A 19,989-nucleotide genomic window follows, 5' to 3' on the forward strand; every position below is an offset into this window, starting at 1 on the left:
AATTTTCAGTGTTATACATTTCTAACCATTTTTTTATTTTAAATTTCAAATTGGAGTCATTTTTTTCTTAATAGAAAAGTTCATTATTTAAACTTTTCCATTTCCAATGTTATACATTTTTAAAACTAAGTTTTTTCTTTTTTCAACTTAAAATTTTATTAAAATATCGTCCATTTTGAACTTTTCTAAAAGACTTTTTTGTTAGCAAAATTTTTCCAATTGCAAAATAATATTTATATATTATAGCAAAACTTTGTAATATTTCTTTCTTCTTAATTTTTCTTTGAAAAATCTTAATAAAAAGATATTTAATATTTTTACATATTTTTCTAATCATTTCGAGATTATTGTGCTCTCAATCAAATTCTGATAAACGAATATTCCGGAAGATAAAATCTTCGATTATTACTGCTAATTGAATATCATGTTTACAGATTATCGAATTGGGCCATAACTATTTTAGAATTCTAGAATTATAAAAAAAAAATTAGCAAATACTTTGAATCGAACAAAACTGCCAAATCAAATTTTAATAAATAATATGATATTTAATACTAAATAATATTATTAAATGCCACGCATAATATTATTTAATTAATATTGCATTTTATGTATAAATAATATAAATATCTAAGTATTATATGAGAAAGAAAAAAAAATGAAAAAGAGTCCCTCTCTCTCTCTTTCTTTTTCTTTTACTCTCTTGTGTAAAATATTTTCGATAATTGCCATTTTTAGAAGACACACATATATTCGGTTTCATATCACAATGCTGCAAATTAAATTTGCAAAATTTCAACATTTGTTTATTGATCATTATATATTTAAAACATACGAATATATATATATATATATATATATATATATATATATATATATATACAGGGTGTCCCAGACCACCCGTCTCACCCGATTTTTTCGTAAACGCGACATTTTAAAGAAAAATGTTTCAGACAAAAGTTTTGTGACTTCGAGGGGGACATAAGATGGTGTCATTGGTTTGACCTTGGATAGTCGTTTGAAGATCACGTGAAGGTCACCTTTAATTTCTTAAATGGAAACCCCCATTTTTCAATGCATATTCTTGTAGCTTACCTCGAGAGCTTTCCAAAACACTATAATTAAGTACCTTTTTATTAAGTACTTTTTGAGTTATAAGGCTTGAAATAATTTCTTAATTTTACATAAACCATAAAATATCTAGTAAACCATTCATTTTTCGATTATCTTACCTTCATACTTTTATGTACAAAATAATGAGAGGAATCAATTGGTGTAAAGAAAACATACAGTTGTTTTTAAGAAAAAATATGGAATTCTTAATTGCAAATTACCTCGAAGTCACAAAACTTTTGTCTGAAACATTTTTCTTTAAAATGTCGCGTTTACGAAAAAATCGGGTGAGACGGGTGGTCTGGGACACCCTGTATATGCATACATATATTTATATGTTTTAAATATGTAATGATCAATAAAAAATAAATATTAGTAATATAAAGATACAAAATTCATATTATTGTATCTCTCTGTATATATACAGAGTGTCCCTAATTTAAACGTCAAAACTTCGAAAATGTAGAGGACCAATAAATTAAGGAAAAAGTCCTTTCGATATGTTTGTTTACATTCTTTTCGTATAAGAAGGAGAAAGATGCCAAATATCAAGAAACTTTTGTATCAAATGTTTTTTCTAAAAGTGCTTCTGTAAAAAATCCTAAAAAAGTTCAATTTCCAATCCGGATGACGTATTTCGGTCGGAAACAAAAGTTGAAAATATCATCATTTAATGGAGCGTACCTGATTTACTTAAAAATTGTTCGCGATTTTTGATAAAAGCCATTTATTTTCATTTTAAAAGGGATGTAGAGGTGGTCTGGGACACTCTGTATATATATGTGTATATATATATATATATATATATATATATATATATATGAAATATGTTTGTATCTACTTTAATATTCTCTGATTAATTTTAACAGAAAAGTTTTGCCAATGTTAGATATGATAAGCCGCACTCATATTAAGCGATAACACTTCGCTTATAAAAATCATTTCGAGTATAGGCAAATTTGTCAGTTAGTAATTTAATGTGAATGAAGATATAGTGCCCGGTTCCTAACTTTAGCGACTGGGTTATTGAGTTTCACGATGAAAGGTGAGTGCTCGCGATTTATGGAATTTTAATAGTGTAATAAGGTGATGATAATTTATATGACATATAATAATTCGTGGCAAACAATTAAAAGAGATTTGATACCTTATCGTTGAACAATACCGTCATCAAATATATAAGATATTTGTGCGAGAAAGTTTTGTATAGTGCAATTAATCTAATTGTGAATAAATGTCGATTATAGACGGAGCATAAAATAATTATAACAATATATATACAGGTATATATATGTGCACATGTTTAAAATATTTTTAATAAATCTCTCTCTCTCTCTCTCTCTCTCTCTCTCTCTCTCTCTCTTCTTCGCTCTTTCTTTCTCCTTCTTCTCTCGTAAAAATCTTCGATTTTGCATTCATTTATGATCAGATTAGAAAATATTGTTCATAAATTTAAATAAGATGAAAAATAACAAGCAGAGAATTATGTAACAGGCACATTATTGAATAGAATATTATTTATATAATATTTTAAAATTGTATGTGATTATTTAAATAATTATTTTTAACTATTATTTTTCAATATAATATTAATATTTTCTAGTGGGAAGTTATTATTTTTATATAGGATTATATATATGTATATATATATATATATATATATATATATATACATGTATACATATATATTAGAAGATTTTTTAATGTTTTATCATAATTATATGATAAACCGTTAAGTATATACACATGCGCGCTTTTCCTAATTTTATTAAATCTTTTTTAATCTCTCTTATATAAAATATTTATTTGCAATATTTATTTTTTTTCTCTCTAATTAAATTAAATTAATCTATTTTTTCTTTTTAATAAAATTAAATTAAGAGATATTAAGAGAAAAAAAATCATATTATAATTAAATAACAATATATTAGTCTTAATAGTTAAACTTTTTCTCGAATTTGCTTAATTTGCTTAATTTGTTTTTTTTATGATTAAACTATATTAATAATAATACATTTAATGCTAAATTTAATACATAAAAAATCTCATCAACACACACTCTTGTCATATCTTCAGATTTTAATTTATTTTATCATATTTTATATATATACAAATATATTCGATCAAATGCTCCATTTATTTAATATTTACGATTAATAAGAGGTTTCGTAAAATTTTATCCAATATAAAAAAGATGCTAAAATTTAACTTTTCATGATATCTGAATGAATTAATTTATGATAAACCACAACATTACTCATATTAAAAATTGACAAAAAAATAAGGAATACTCTTTTAAATTTAATCTATTTATTAAATCTATCATTATATATTAATAGCATCTCTCTCAATTAGATAATCAATATTACTATATATTTATATTAAATTAATATTATATATTTTTTTATATTTATAGAGATATACTTAGTGGCCATTTTATATGTGGCTACGTTGAGCGTTGCGCTTAACATATCATCGGTGACTGATTTTCCGACAGAATGTCCAGCAGAGTCACAGGATAAAATAATTTATTTGCCTTATGAAAATGACTGTACGAAATTCTACAGTTGTTATATGGGAATAAAAGGAGAGCCACAAGATTGTCCTTTCAGGGATAATAAAGGTAACAGATTGCACTTCAATCCTGTACTGCAGGTATGTGATTGGCCCAGGAGTGCAGGATGTAAGCTATCGAAGCCAACGTCAGCTTCAATAACGCCGAAAAGTCCTCCGACATCGTCGAGTTCATCATCTAGTTCTCCGCCAACAGTTTCATCAAATTCTCCGATATCGCCAACGTCGTCGTCTAATCCTCCAACGACAACTTCATCATCAAGTTCTTCGACATTACCGACATCATCGTCCAGTTCTCTTCCGACGACGACTTCATCAAGTTCTCCGACATCGTCTAGTCTTCCATCGACAATTTCATCAGATTCTCCAACATCGCCGACGTCCAATCCTTTTCCCTCGACAACTTCAGCATCAAGTTCTCCGATATTGCCATCGTCGTCTAGTCTTCCTCCGACAACGACTTTATCAAGTTCTTCAACATCGTCAACATCGTCATCCACTTCTTCTCCTGAGACAACAACTTCAAGTTCTCCGACATCGCTGACATCGCCGATAACTCCAAGTTCTCCGACATCGTCGTCTAGTCTTCCTCCGACAACGACTTTATCAAGTTCTTCAACATCGTCAATATCGTCATCCACTTCTTCTCCTGAGACAACAACTTCAAATTCTCCGACATCGTTGACTTCACCGACAACTCCAAGTTCTCCGACATCGTCGTCTAATCCTTCGACAACGACGACTTCATCAAGTTCTCCGACGTCATCTAGCCCTCCATTAACAACTTCATCAGATTCTTCAACATCGCCGACGTCGTCGTCCAGTCCTTTTCCTCCGACAACTTTATCATCAAATTCTCCAGCATCATCGACATCGCCGTCTAGTTCTCCGTTGACTTCATCATCAAGCACTCCGATATTGCCGTCGTCGTCTAGTTTTCCTTCGATAACGACTTCATCAAGTTCTTCGTTGACATCATCATCTAGTTCTCCTATTCCGACAACAACTTCAAGTTCTCCAACATCGCTGACATCCAATTCGCCGACAACTCCAAGTTCTTCGACATTGTCGACATCGTCGTCCAATCCTTCGACAACGACAACTTCATCAAGCTCTCCAGCATTGCCGAGTAGTTCTCCATCGACGATTTCATCATCAAGTTCTCCAATATTACCAACATCGTCGTCCAGTCTTTTTCCGACAATGCCTTCGTTACCAAGTTCTTCGATATCGTCGACTTCGACAACGATTTCAACAGCAATCTCAGCAACAACTACGGAAATCTCTGAAAAACCTCGCATGCAGTGTCCTTCCGAAAGCTCAACTGAAACAGTGCGGATTGCCCATCAATGCCTATGCAACGTATATTATGAATGTATCAACGGTGACAAGATACGTCAAACGTGCCCGATCGGCATGCATTTTGATTATGAACGAGAGGTTTGCGATTGGCCCGAAGCAGCAAACTGTGTCCATTCTATTTCGACTCAAAATTTTCTAATTGACAGATATGAAAATAAATGCTATCAAGAAGGCAAAGCATTTCAACACGAGATTGATTGTTCATCATATTATTTATGTGTTGAGGGTAACAAAATTCTGAAACATTGTATGGCGGGACTTCACTTCAACGTTACTCTCCAGATGTGTGACTATCCGACAAAAGCAAGTTGCGACTTCATTGTTACGTTCTTGCCTGCGGCTAATCCGGCATCTTGTTCTTCTTCGAATTCCACAGAAAAAGTACTGTTACCTCATGAATGTAATTGTGCCCAATATTATGAATGTATTAATGGAAACCTACTACTTCAAGATTGTCCGAATGGTTTAGATTTTGATCGTATTCGGAATACTTGCAGTCAACCGAATGATGCTAAATGTCCATATGTTTGTCCTTGTGCAAGTTCCACAAAAAAAGTATTGTTGCCCCATGAATGTAATTGTGGACAATATTACGAATGCGTTAGGGGACAGCCAGCTCTTCGAAATTGTCCAAATAATCTACATTTTGATTATATTGAGAAAATTTGCAAGTCTTCGAATGAAGCCACTTGCGCAACCAGTACTAAACCAACAACAACAAGCACAGATTCAACAGTAACTGATACAACAATTACAGGTTCAACAGTAACTGATACAACAATTACAGGTTCAACAGTAACTGATACAACAATTACAGATTCAACAGTAACTGATACAACAATTACAGGTTCAACAGTAACTGATACAACAATTACAGGTTCAACAGTAACTGATACAACAATTACAGGTTCAACAGTAACACCTACAGGAGGTCCTGAAACCCCACGACAAAAATGTCCTCCTAAAGGATCAACCGAAAAAGCACGGATTGCTCATCCTTGGGTATGTTACTTGTATTACGAATGCGTAAATGGTAATAAGGAAGAACGAATGTGCCCGATCGGCAAGCATTTTGATTACATACAAGAGGTTTGCGATTGGCCTTGGAAAGTGAACTGTATGCGGCCAATTCCAACACATGATATGTCGATTGACGACTGCCATAATAAATGTTCTCCGGAAGGCAGAACATTTCGGCACGAAACCGATTGCTCCTTATATTATTTATGTTCCAACGGTAAGAAAATTTTGCAACAATGTACAGCAGGACTCCACTTTAATATTACTCTTCAAATATGCAATTATCCGTATAAGAGTTGTGATCTCCCTGATAATACTTATTCAACAATTACTCAAAATGTTTGCCCTTCAAATTCTACAGAGAAAATACGTTTTCCTCACAACTGTAAATGCACGTACTATCATGAATGTGTTAATGGAAAGAAGATTCTTCATAAATGCCCGGAAGGTCTGCATTTTGATATCGTTCAGAAAACTTGCAACGATCCATATAAGTCCGGTTGCGCTCCTACGTTCCCAAAATCCACTCCCATGCCCATTATTTCCACCACAAAATGGTCTAAAGAACCTGATAAAACAACGACTGAAAATCCATTAGACCCGTCTAAATGCATCGGTACCTGCCCTGAAATAGATCCTCCGAAAGTAGTGTTACTTCCTAATGAAGATTGCAAAAAGTTTTGTATGTGCAGCAACGGTATTGCGTGGGTTCAACCTTGTCCTGAACCTCTTTATTTCGACTCCAAAGATACAGTCTGTAAAAATAAGAGAGACGCTGTTTGCGGCAAACGTTTATTCAATCAAGATCGCGTATCCATGCATCATAGAATGTTCAATGAGAATTCGTTGCAGTCTCCGAAAAAAGAGAATAACGATGACCAAGGGATACATGACAATTCTTTGTCTAAACACATCTATAATTTTGATGATAAAACAACGACTGATAAAACAACGACTGAAAATCCATTAGACCCATCTAAATGCATTGGTACCTGCCCTGAAATAGATCCTCCGAAAGCAGTGTTACTTCCTAATGAAGATTGCAAAAAGTTTTGTATGTGCAGCAACGGTATTGCGTGGGTTCAACCTTGTCCTGAACCTCTTTATTTCGATTCCAAAGATACAGTCTGTAAAAATAAGAGAGACGCTGTTTGCGGCAAACGTTTATTCAATCAAGATCGCGTATCCATGCATTATAGAATGTTTGATGAGAAGAATTCGTTGCAGTCTCTAAACAAAGAGAATAACGATGACCATGGAATACATGACAATTCCTTGTCTAAACACATCTATAATTTTGATGATAAAACAACGACTGAAAATCCATTAGACCCATCTAAATGCATTGGTACCTGCCCTGAAATAGATCCTCCGAAAGCAGTGTTACTTCCTAATGAAGATTGCAAAAAGTTTTGTATGTGCAGCAACGGTATTGCGTGGGTTCAACCTTGTCCTGAACCTCTTTATTTCGACTCCAAAGATACAGTCTGTAAAAATAAGAGAGACGCTGTTTGCGGCAAACGTTTATTCAATCAAGATCGCGTATCCATGCATTATAGAATGTTTGATGAGAAGAATTCGTTGCAGTCTCTAAACAAAGAGAATAACGATGACCATGGAATACATGACAATTCCTTGTCTAAACACATCTATAATTTTGATGATAAAACAACGACTGATAAAACAACGACTGAAAATCCATTAGACCCATCTAAATGCATTGGTACCTGCCCTGAAATAGATCCTCCGAAAGCAGTGTTACTTCCTAATGAAGATTGCAAAAAGTTTTGTATGTGCAGCAATGGTATTGCGTGGGTTCAACCTTGTCCTGAACCTCTTTATTTCGACTCCAAAGATACAGTCTGTAAAAATAAGAGAGACGCTGTTTGCGGCAAACGTTTATTCAATCAAGATCGCGTATCCATGCATTATAGAATGTTTGATGAGAAGAATTCGTTGCAGTCTCTAAACAAAGAGAATAACGATGACCATGGAATACATGACAATTCCTTGTCTAAACACATCTATAATTTTGATGATAAAACAACGACTGAAAATCCATTAGACCCATCTAAATGCATTGGTACCTGCCCTGAAATAGATCCTCCGAAAGCAGTGTTACTTCCTAATGAAGATTGCAAAAAGTTTTGTATGTGCAGCAACGGTATTGCGTGGGTTCAACCTTGTCCTGAACCTCTTTATTTCGACTCCAAAGATACAGTCTGTAAAAATAAGAGAGACGCTGTTTGCGGCAAACGTTTATTCAATCAAGATCGCGTATCTATGTATCATAGAATTTTCGATGAAAAGAATTCGTTGCAGACTCTGAAAAAAGAGAATAACGATGACCAAGGGATACATGACAATTTCTTGTCTAAACACATCTATAATTTTGATGATAAAACAACGACTGAAAATCCATTAGACCCGTCTAAATGCATTGGTACCTGTCCTGAAGAGGATCCCGATTATGCAGTGTTACTTCCAAATGAAGATTGCAAAAAATTTTGTATGTGCAGCAACGGTATTGCGTGGGTTCAACCTTGTCCTGAACCTCTTTATTTCGACTCCAAAGATAAAGTTTGTAAAAATAAGAGAGACGCTGTTTGCGGCAAACGTTCATTCAATTAAGATCGTGCTTTTATGATTCATAAAATGATAGAAAAAGATATTTCGATGGAACTTCTAAATGAATAGCATAGAAAATGTATGCGAAGAAGCTTTTAGTTTAAACTAATTGATTTTGGTCAATTTCTTAAATATTCAAAATTTAAAAATTATTATTGCATTTGCTTATCAACATGTAATCTTGTATCGTTACTTATAATTCGTTTTAAATTTGTTTTAATTTTTTAAAATTTAGTTTAAATAAAACCTAGTATACATATAGTATATATTATTGTATGAATATAATATATAATTGTATATATAATTGTATGAAAAGTAATTATTGTTCGCTGATAATTATTTATTTATAGAATAGTCCCCGTTATAATCTTACAATGGATTCTGCCTTAGTATAACTTATAGATTAAAAATTATTTTGTAATAAATTTTAAATATTATAATAAACCTGTGAATCATCATCGATTATTACGATATATTTTTTTTTTATATGAATTATTAATTATATATTTTAGTATACTATACTAACAGAACTCTTAACAATCTAACAAAAGCTAAAAGTAATTGCTAATATTAATCTTTTTTAATTCAATAATAATCTTTTTTTTTATTCAAACTTTAATTTCTTTTTAATTTCCTTTTAATTCAAAATATTTTTATGAGATTAAGTTTCGAAATATTTTTTAGCAAAACCTATTTGTGAAAAAAAAAATTTCATATTTTAAAATATTTTATATCAGGACGTTAAATATATATGTATGTATAATATATAAATATGATCATCTCAAATATATATATTTATATGAATGTAATTATATTATATAAATTCTCTTATATATATTAATATATTAATATTTTTATATTAATATTTTCTTCATTATATTAATATATATATTCTTAATTCATATTAATATATTCTTCGATGTTATTGATGATTTATTTAATTTCAAATTTAATCACAAGTAAATTTAACAAAATCAATATATGTATATTGACGTAGTCCACATCGAAATAGAATTCGTTAATGAACGGATGGCAGTTATTCCCCAATTATTCGTCAGTTCAGCTTTATTATACTTGTTAAATATTATTAACAAAGAAATTTATACATATAAGATTAAATGGGGTTACAACTTTGCTACCTAAATTCGTATCACATAATTCGTAGAATTCGATTTATCTCAAGCGTTATTAATTAGATTCCGATTTGAACGTTTTCACATGTCCTCGAGATTACTCTTTCAGCATCCTCACACGCTCTCTATCATCTTCAGGCACTGCATCGCGCAATTATCTTTAACGAGATATTCATAATACAAAACTAAATCGCGGCGAAGAGAGAAAAGAGAAAAATTAATTTAACAACAACAAGTATTACGGTCATTCGTAAATTCGGGACGGTAAAGGATATACTTTGATATACTATTTTCAGTATTAAGAGAGGAAATTAGGAAAATTAGGAGAGAGGAGAGGATGCTACGCGAAGTCATTTATTGTACATCGATATAGTTGCCGATCATGTCCGAAAGAGAGCCAGGTCGTGTAGCGACGTGCGATGTATGCTTGTCGATGTCCGAGCTCTGGAGGTCACTGAACAGAACTTGCTCTTTACTCTGCCTCATCTTCTCCTGCCTCTGCTGTTCATTTTGTCGCCGCGCATCCTGGATCATCCTCAGAGTTTCCCAAGAGTTGTTCAATTCCGTCGACATAGGCGCCATGTCACCTCGTTTGCCGTATCTACGTATGTAATTGATAAACTTTTAATCTTAATATTATAATTAATTCTATTTTACATTGTATCGAATTAATTTTATATTTCTTACTCTCTAAAAGTGAATCAGTGTATTATCACTGAAAAACAGTAAATAGTCACTGATTACAGCAGTTATAAGTACAGCACTGTAAATCAGTGATATTTTATTGAAAGAATCAGTTAATAATTTTGACTGTTTCAATCAGTAATAATTCTCAATGTCAGTAATATTTCTTTCGTTATTGTCAGTAATATTTAACTATAATTCATCTCTCTATCTATTTTATATAAAATTAAAAATTTTATTTATATTTACTAAATATTTATTATATTAAAAATTTTATTTTATTTATATTACATGTATATTGAACTTGTTATTTTAAATAGATAACGAACAAATAATTTTCATTAAGTCGCCAGACATTTATTTCTCCGACCTTAAAGATCGATTTAATATTTGAAGCTTCTCTATTGAGCTTGTATCAGAAATTAAATCGAAGTAATACTTCTAATTTTAAATGTCGCTCTTTGCAAACTTTATATAATTCTTATGACTAAAATTAAATACGAGAGAGATAGCGATTGTAGCGGTAACGAACTAGCGATTACTGGTTTTACAGTAAAATTTATTGATTTTACAGTAAATTTTATTTTAACTGACCATAATCAGTGAGATATAAGATAAAGTAACAAGAAAATAAGCATTTCCATTGAAGATCAGTAAAATACTCACTGATGCTCAGTGAAATGTTATTTTACTGTTTAAATTAGTGATATTTTCACTGATTCACTTTTAAAAAGTATGTTTCTTTGTTGCATTTCTGTGTATGATTATTTTAATATATTAGTATAATTGATGCGTATTTTAACTTATTTATAATTCTAATGTAAATTTTTTTATTATAAATGTGTGGAATTATTGATTATTAATTATTCTAAAAACGTTTGTTTTAATTTGAGATATATAGTGTACTAACTTATAATTAGCAGCCTTTAAGCGATTATTTATTAATTTATATTATGAAAATAATATCACATGCTTGCACATGTGATCATTACCTCGCTTTTCCGATCAAATAATAATAATCTCTGACAAGGTCGGCATATTTTTTCAGCTCCTCGGGACTGCCGAATACCTTCGGTCTGGTCGGCCTAGCCATGGACTCTGGTTCGGCTTGGACAATTGTTCCGATAACGGTGAATAAGCAAAAGGAGAAATATGCGAGGCTCATTATCCACGCCCGCATTTCGAATGGCTGGAATAGTGGTTTCGGTTGCTGCAACGATACGACGAAGTTTAAGGAGAGATCGGGGAGAGAAACAACTGCGCTTTAAACTTCATATGCGTGGTCGAAACCGGAGGGAAAAATACGGGAAACAATTTCCTTTTTCCGTCGCGACGAAACTTTCCGGGACGCGCATCAAAGGAATACAATCGAAAGTTTTCTTAGCGTAATACGCTTCCAAAAGTAGCGAAACTTCCATCCGACGATGATCAAGTACCGCGAACTTCCCACACGGTTTTCGAACGCGGCGCCTTCCGAAAGGACACAGCGGAGGTGGTTGAAGCGCGAAAGATAATTAAGATGCAAAAACTAACGCGCATCTTCGGACCTATCTCCGGAAGAAGCCGGAAAATTCTTCAAGAAATTGTTGTCGAGAAATGCTTTGTTCCTGAAGAATGCCGTGCCGAACGGTCGTTGCGCCCTAAATTAAAAGAAAGTTACATTCCTAACGTAACTTCTCATTTATTCCGTTGAGGAATCATTCAAGCTAAATTTAGCAGTTTCTGTATTATACGCGTAGATAAAATTGACCGTTACTAATACTGTATACTCTATTTATACAGGGTGTCCCAAAAGTTCCGGACTGGTCGAATATTTCATAAACTATGCACTCTTTAGAAAGAAATGTTTCAGACAAAAGTTGTATGGCTTGAAGGGGGCCAGAAGGGGGGCAGATAGTGGCAATGATTAGACATGGGAGAGTCATTTGAAAGTCACGTGAAGATCACCGTCAACTTCTTAAATGGAACTTCCTATTTTTTATTACATATTCATTACATACACATTATTTTTTATTACATATTCATTACATACGTAATTACATTACGTATAGCTTATCTCGAGAGCTTTCTAAAACACTATAATGGAGTATTTCTTCATTAAATACTTTTCGAGTTATGAGGCTTGAAATCATTTCTTAATTTTGCATAAACCATAAAATATCTAGTAAAATATTCATTTTTCGATTATCTTGCCTTAATAATTTTATGTACAAAATAATGAGAGGAATCAATTGGTCTAAAGAAAAAATATAGTTGTTTTTAAGAAAAAAATATGTAATTTGCAATTAACAATTACATATTTTTTTTTAAACAACTATGTGTTTTCTTTACACCAATTGATTCCTCTCATTATTTTGTATATAAAAGTATTAAGGTAAGATAATCGAAAAATGAATATTTTATTAGATATTTTGATTTATGTAGAATTAAGAAATTATTCAAGCCTCATAACTCGAAAAATACTCAACGAAAGAACATTTTATTATAGTGTTTTGGAAAGCTCTTGAGATAAGCTACACGAGTATGTAATAAAAAGTAGAGAGTTCCATTTAAGAAATTGAAGGTGACCTTTACGTCACCTTCAAATGACTCTCCAAGGTTAAATCATTGCCACTATCTGATGGTCTCCTTCAAGTCATACAACTTTTGTCTGAAACATTTCTTTCTAAAGTGCATAGTTTATGAAATATTCGACCGGTCCGGGACTTTTGGGACACCCTGTATACTGCATCTCAAATGTTCGCACTTTTTTCATCTTTAATTCTCTCTCTTTCTCTTAAAAAATATTCGAGATAAAATGTTGAAAATTTAAAAAAATTCTTTGAAAATTTACTACTAAAAAATATATTATAGAATCAAGTATTTTATTTTTATATTTTATATTTAGGTATTTTATTATCAGGTATTTGATCAGATATTTTATATTTATTTTTATATTTAAATCGCAGATGCGTAATATCACATTCTCAAGATATTAAATTACGCATGTCGCGAATTCCGGAGATTACAGTAAAACGTGTAGGATTAAATGACATTTAGGATTAAATAACATTTATAAAATCCAACAAATAGCCAGCAATAAGCTGTTATGGTAGTTGTATTATAAAATATATATAAAATTAAATAGAAGTATAACCAAATTTTATTTATCTAATTCCTTTATCTTATAAATATATTTAACTCCAAATAACTTTTGGTATATAATTGAGAATAATTAAGTAATGCTATTCATTCTTGATCAAGACAATTTTGTCGGTATTTCACATTTTTATTATACATATTATTTAAAAATGAAAAATTTTAATCGATTTCTTTATATAAAAGTCAGTGTTGTGGAAAAAAAATTAATTTGTCCACCATATATGTGTTTATCAAATAAAATTTACTATTTATTTAGCTTTATTCGTTGTAAAAGATTGAAATATCAATAAATCAAGTGCATATGAATATCCGATGGAAAATTAAATTTTATTAGAATCAAATTGTAATTATTAATAAAATTCATTTTTCAGTTATTTGCACTGCTAGTCTAATATAGTTTGATAATGAAAAGTAAATTTAAGAAGAGAAATTTTTAATAAAGATTCTTAAAAATTAGCAATTATTTATACATAATATAATTCGAGTTGTGTGCAATTATTTATACATAATATAATTCGAGTTGTGTGAAATTAATCAATTAATGAGATTGAAAAATAGCAAACCAAGAAAAGTGTCGCAGCAAAGAAATTTTATAGTCGAAATGCAGTAGGATAGAAATTCGCGGATGAAAGCAAAATTGTGAAGTTGAGTTACCTGTTGCATCGTAACGGACAACTTTATCAATAACGGACAGACTTTGTGAAGGGTATCGATTCGTTTGAAATCAAGTGTCGATCGGCGAATCGAAGTCGCAGTAATTTGTACCTAATATTTCGTCTTCGAAAGTATACCGAAACTTTCCCATGTCATGTGGCATCATTGAGTATTAATGCCGTAATAAATATGAGACTAATTCAAGATATGAAACTAATTCAAGAAGGTTCCTAGATTCAAGAGGTTAATCATTATCAATTAGGGCTCCACGTATAAATATTGTGCCTTTGCTATAAATAGTACGCATGTCATGGCACGTGTCTCTTGATTTTTTCGATTTTGCCTTTCCTATAATTATTACACATGTCATGACACGTGTCTCTTGATCTTTTCGAGTTTGCGAAAAAAGTGCGTCGAAAGTTGTGCCGTGAATGCTTTGGAATTGAATATCGAGACGTAATGGATGGATATTCTCTCTAAGTTTCTTGTCCTGTTGCACGTTCTTAAATTTCAGCGTATTTCTTTGAGAAATTGGAATACGTCACCGATCTCGTAATATTTTATTTGTGAAAAACCCAGTCGTCACGTACTTTTAGAAATATCTCCGTGAACTTTGAACTAAATCGTGGGACGACAATCACACGTCCGATTTTTTTAAAGAATTGCAAGAATTTGTACTTTTATTACGCGGGGATATAAATAGCAACACAATGTAATTCCATATACTTCGCATATTTTTACGTCTTTCGAGTACAGAGTGATAAATTCTACTGAATCGACGCGCGGAAGAAGCGCGAGATATTATAAATTGCGGCCCCCTAGAAGTGAAGAATTTTGATTAATAAATACAAAATATGGATGTTTAACATTTTTGCTGACTCGTATATTTATATAGTCATTTTCATTCATAAAATGTCTTAAAATCGAATATATAATAAGCAATTATTTAATTACATATTTAATCAGTCGCACACGTTGACTGATCTTTCAATACGTAACTCAATTTGATGATTAAACAAAACGATCAAATGTCAATTAATCGAAATATTTAACAAAATATAAATTGATACGAATGTATATAGTTTATCTGGTAATTGGAAATATTGTATTTTGCGATAGCTTTAAAGCTTACGATGGTTTCGAGCTTGTTGCACTCGTCATATTCGGATTTTAAAAAATCACTAATTTTTCTGATTGTACTTAGAATTGATTCATAAACAGATAAATGGACAATTGAAAAATTTTTTAGAATTGCTTACGTAACAGGATAATGTAGCAGATTAAATAAAAATTACAGATATAATATTGTGATCTTTTATTTTCCTTGATAATTAATCGTTATAATTGCTCTAATTAAAAAAACGTTTTGTTCCGGAAATAATAGTTATTAACTATTACTGTCATTTCTCTTGAAATTTAGAGATTGAGAGAATCTTTAGAGATTCGCTTTTCTTCCAAAAAATTTCATTCATTAATAAAAATGACAATTAAAATATAAATCGCTACATTAAATGATAAATTAATACACGTAATAAATTCTTAATAGAAAAATTATTATAATAAAATTATAAAATTATTATAAAATTATTATAAATTTACAATTATCATAAAATTATTATATATTATATTAAATAATAAATTAATACACTACTAATACAATGCTATTAAATAATAAATAAATTAATAAATAGTCTTAAATAGAAAAAATGTTAGAATGCATACGCGTGTAAAGAGAAGGAAAATTTTTATTGCACACATGGCAGCAATAACATATACGCAGGTAAAGCAAAGTCGATGAAGGAGAAACGTGCCGAAATGAAACGCGTACGCGACGTAAGAGATCGCAAGCGTTGAAGGCGCTGATAACGATTTTCGCACTTAATGGTTAGTCGGCCGGCACGTGCAACTGAATGAAAATATCCGTTATTGTTTGTCGACATTGTTACAACCGTAAGACTACATCATCAGTTATACGGCACGAGTGAATACAGCTCCTTCTTACAATGAGCCGCGCGTAGGTATGGCCGTTTTGATACCGTCACTGCCACCGTTGACGTTACGATTATGAACACTCACTTTCCATCGTGGGATTTCGCACGTTGCATTACGCCGATATATCTTACGAATCGCGATTGTAGCAAGAATGGCGAAGCAAAATATTGCCAAATACGATCCAAAGACGAGCCAGGTATTTCGGGAACATTACATTCATTATTTGCAATTATCTCCTTGAAAAATTTCGTAAGTGTGAGAAAAAATCATTAAAGAAAAATATTAAATAATAAAAAATATTACATAATAAAGAAAGAAAAAATATTAAATAATATTATTGAAATTCATATAGAAAATGATAAAGACAAACAAAATCTTAAAAACCTTCTGTTTAGAGGCTGTAAAAATAAAAGGAAATAAACCTAAAATATTATTAATAAGATTTAAAAAAATAATTAAATTTGACATAGAATATTTAACAATAATTTTAAATTTTTTAAAATATAGTAATAGGTCATAAAGTTAATTTCGAGAGCCTTTAAGTTAATTTCGAGAGCCTTTAATTTTGTTTATCTTTTATTTTAAATTTTTTAATTAAAAATTTAAAAATAATATTTCAGATTATAATAAATCGAGAGGGAATTAATCAAATTATTGAAAAGGAAAAATAAAAATAATTATACTTATTCTTAATCAATTTAAAGAAAGTTTTATCCTTTTTTTCTCCCTTTAATAATTATATAGTTACTTAATAGTTGGAATCTTGCGTATAATTTCATAAAAATATATAATCCCATTTCTTTTATTGATCTCTCTTCGACACATTTATTTTCGGAAGATATTTTCGATCCCGAAACTTTTCGATTGAATAACGGTCGCACAGATTGAGATACGCGAGATTATTTTCGAGTTAATGCGTAATTAATCTACGCTTTATCCACGCAATATCAAGTTTTATTACTCTGAAGGCGACTATAATATTTAGATAACGACAGATTAACGCTACAGCACGATGATGATGCATTGAAAATTCGCGCTTTCATAGATAACGCCAAGGTTATTATTGATGACTATGATCATAGCTATTACTCATTCAATTTCAATCTTGAACTTTCCAAAGATTAATATTATGAATAAATCGAGCATGTCCTAGAGATGTATATGCGGTATATATAATTATCTCGAAGGAAATTACGCTTGATATATCCATGCAATAGTGGCAGATGAAAGAACAGTAAGCGAACTTTCAAACGTCGAAAATATCGACAGACTGAAAAAATGAAATTTCTTTTATCTGAAAAATCCTTGATTATTCTACAATAATGTTCTTTTCTCATGCTGTATCGATCTCGTTAAATTTGTTTCGCGTATAACTCAATCATGTATCAGATTATTTCGTCAAATAATGAAAGCACGATTTTCTGAAAACTCGCGAACGCGATGAATGATAGAGACGATCTTTGTTCGTAGTGCGATCTCACGACCGATACTCGGATCGAAATTAATTATGTGACCTTTACAGCATCTAAAGCGACGATATTGTCTACCGACAAGCGTCGCAAATGTTCGAGTTCATTGCGCGGGTGGCGTTTTTCATAAAGACGGAGAAGCATACCGAATCGACCATCTTCTCGCTTTATAGCAGTTAAGAAGCTAGAAGAATACACATTGTTATTTTGTAAAGTGTCGCGTAAAATTCTGCGAAGAAATCTCTCTTTAGAAAACAGACGAAATTCTATCAAGTAATAATTCTCTCTTTTGCATAATAGATTTTTATATTTAAAGTTCAATATTGCAGAAAAAATTTATTGTTTTAACAAAGTTGTTAAAATATATAGATTTTGAAATTCAAATAGTTGGACTAAAATAATGTGTATTTTGAAATTCAAATAGTTTGATTAGATGACGAAAATAGAAGATAGCGAAAATTACTTGTTAAAAATAGACTGCGAATATTAATGTGACATTTCAAAGATAAGGAATTGAAGATATTTTTGAGAAAGACAAAATTATGAAATATCATTAAAACATATTGTATCGTTCATGTTTTCTTATAATCATTGAAAATGAATTACGAAACGTTTCTAAATTTCTTTACATGAACCTCTTCCTCCTCTGGGTCTGAAATATTTTGTCACAACTTTAATTATAAATCGCCGGAATAAAATGGAATTTTTTAGACAGTAAACGACAAGGTACCAGGCACAATATTAATCTTAATTTGGTTATGGAATCGATTCGATAGCGACATACAGGCGTCGGAATAAATTCGTTAAGAGATAAACGTGTCACGAACGAAATGACAAGAGGGGTCGCCGAGCAATTTCGCTAAATATGGTAAATTTCATTGTGTCGCATCTTAATGCATGTGATTATACACGCAAAGCGAGGACGCAAAGCAACAATACAGACTACGACTGATTATAGCGATAACGAAGCCATCGAATCAATCACGAAATTCGATTTTCAGACGCGTTCTCCTGTGATGATGACCCGCTCGTCACACATTGACCGATTACCTCCTCCGATAAAATGTATCTCTGCTCACGGCACTATTCATGACGAAATTCTTACAATTAGAACAAATTTTATCAATTGTTTGTCGAGATTTATCGGCTAATCATGATTTTATTATGTATATATATTCGTGCAATACATACGATTTTACTATAATTAAATATAAAGCAATACATACGATTTTACTATAATTAAATATAAAAGTTTTTACTCGTTAAATCACATGGAAGTTGCTTTATAAAAAATGTGTTAATTTATTAATGGCAAGCAATCTCGCGTAATAAAAATTTTCTATTGTGCGTTTCATAAAAATGTGTTATATATAACACATAAGACAACAAACCATGCATAAGCTAACATATTAAAAATGCTAAATATAAAAGAAGAATCAAACAATATAAATTTACAAAATTAATCAATCGAGTTTTGGAAACATTATATAATGTACCTTTATTAATAAAATAATATTATTAATAAAATAATATCTGCGTTTTAATTAGTTATGCATTTAATATAAATTTTGGTTGATTCATTATAATGCATACTATTATGTACATATTTGTAACTGCGATTTGAAAAATAATAAAATAATATATCCATAAATAAATTATTAAGAAATACACATAAATTAAAATAACGTAAATCAAAACAACAATCTTATAATTTGTTCTTCATAATAAAAAACAAGCTGTAATTTCAAATAATTATTTTCTGTTTCGTATAATTAAATTTATATTTTGAAGTACACTAAAACAAAATTATACTTGACATTATAACTACAAAAACAATTAAGAAAGTAATTAAAAAGAAACAGTTTGCTTAAGAGGTTACTTTAACATTAATAATCAGAAATTTTCAAAAAAGATTTATCAAAAACTTTTAAACGCTCTTTCGAATCAATCACGAACTCGACAATAGAAACATTATACAATTTACCTTTATTTCAAATTTATCAACAGTCAACTATACAATCGCATATACTCACCAGTCGGCAAATCTTCGTGACGATTTGCTAGTAATTTGAATAATAAATCGCGATCAACGATATTAGTTCGCACTTGAAGGGGTCTTAAGTCAGTCTCACTGGCACCTGGCGAGTTTTTCTTCACCTACTCGGCACCCTGGTGTGTCTTTCTGATATACTGGCGAACGTTTCAGTGGTCCAGATCGG

The 19,989-nt window shown here is 30.9% G+C and overlaps 2 protein-coding genes across 3 annotated transcripts; one reads left to right on the forward strand and one right to left on the reverse strand.

The window, feature by feature from the left end:
• The first annotated feature begins 2,071 nt into the window (after positions 1 to 2,071).
• On the forward strand, positions 2,072 to 8,886 carry LOC105251157. 2 transcript variants are annotated; one of them, XM_025414120.1, is made up of 3 exons: positions 2,072 to 2,158; positions 3,530 to 4,118; positions 4,260 to 8,886. In XM_025414120.1, exons 1-3 carry the CDS (start codon positions 2,152 to 2,154, stop codon positions 8,698 to 8,700), a joined length of 5,037 nt encoding a protein of 1,678 aa, XP_025269905.1. In that variant the 5' UTR covers positions 2,072 to 2,151; the 3' UTR covers positions 8,701 to 8,886. The 2 variants fall into 2 exon arrangements, with proteins under 2 accessions (XP_025269905.1, XP_025269904.1); XM_025414119.1 differs by having other exon boundaries at positions 3,530 to 8,886.
• Positions 8,887 to 9,678: 792 nt separating this feature from the next.
• On the reverse strand, positions 9,679 to 19,989 carry LOC105251143 (pro-neuropeptide Y). Its single transcript, XM_011257711.2, has 3 exons — positions 19,804 to 19,989; positions 11,507 to 11,724; positions 9,679 to 10,431 (listed from the first exon to the last, which is right to left on the reverse strand). The coding sequence occupies exons 2-3, from the start codon at positions 11,692 to 11,694 to the stop codon at positions 10,185 to 10,187; spliced, it is 435 nt and encodes a 144-aa protein (XP_011256013.1). The 5' UTR covers positions 11,695 to 11,724; positions 19,804 to 19,989; the 3' UTR covers positions 9,679 to 10,184.

The sequence above is a fragment of the Camponotus floridanus genome, unplaced genomic scaffold (genome assembly GCF_003227725.1).
Source record: "Camponotus floridanus strain SB8 unplaced genomic scaffold, Cflo_v7.5 scaffold77, whole genome shotgun sequence".
NCBI classification, from domain to species: Eukaryota; Metazoa; Arthropoda; class Insecta; order Hymenoptera; family Formicidae; genus Camponotus; species Camponotus floridanus.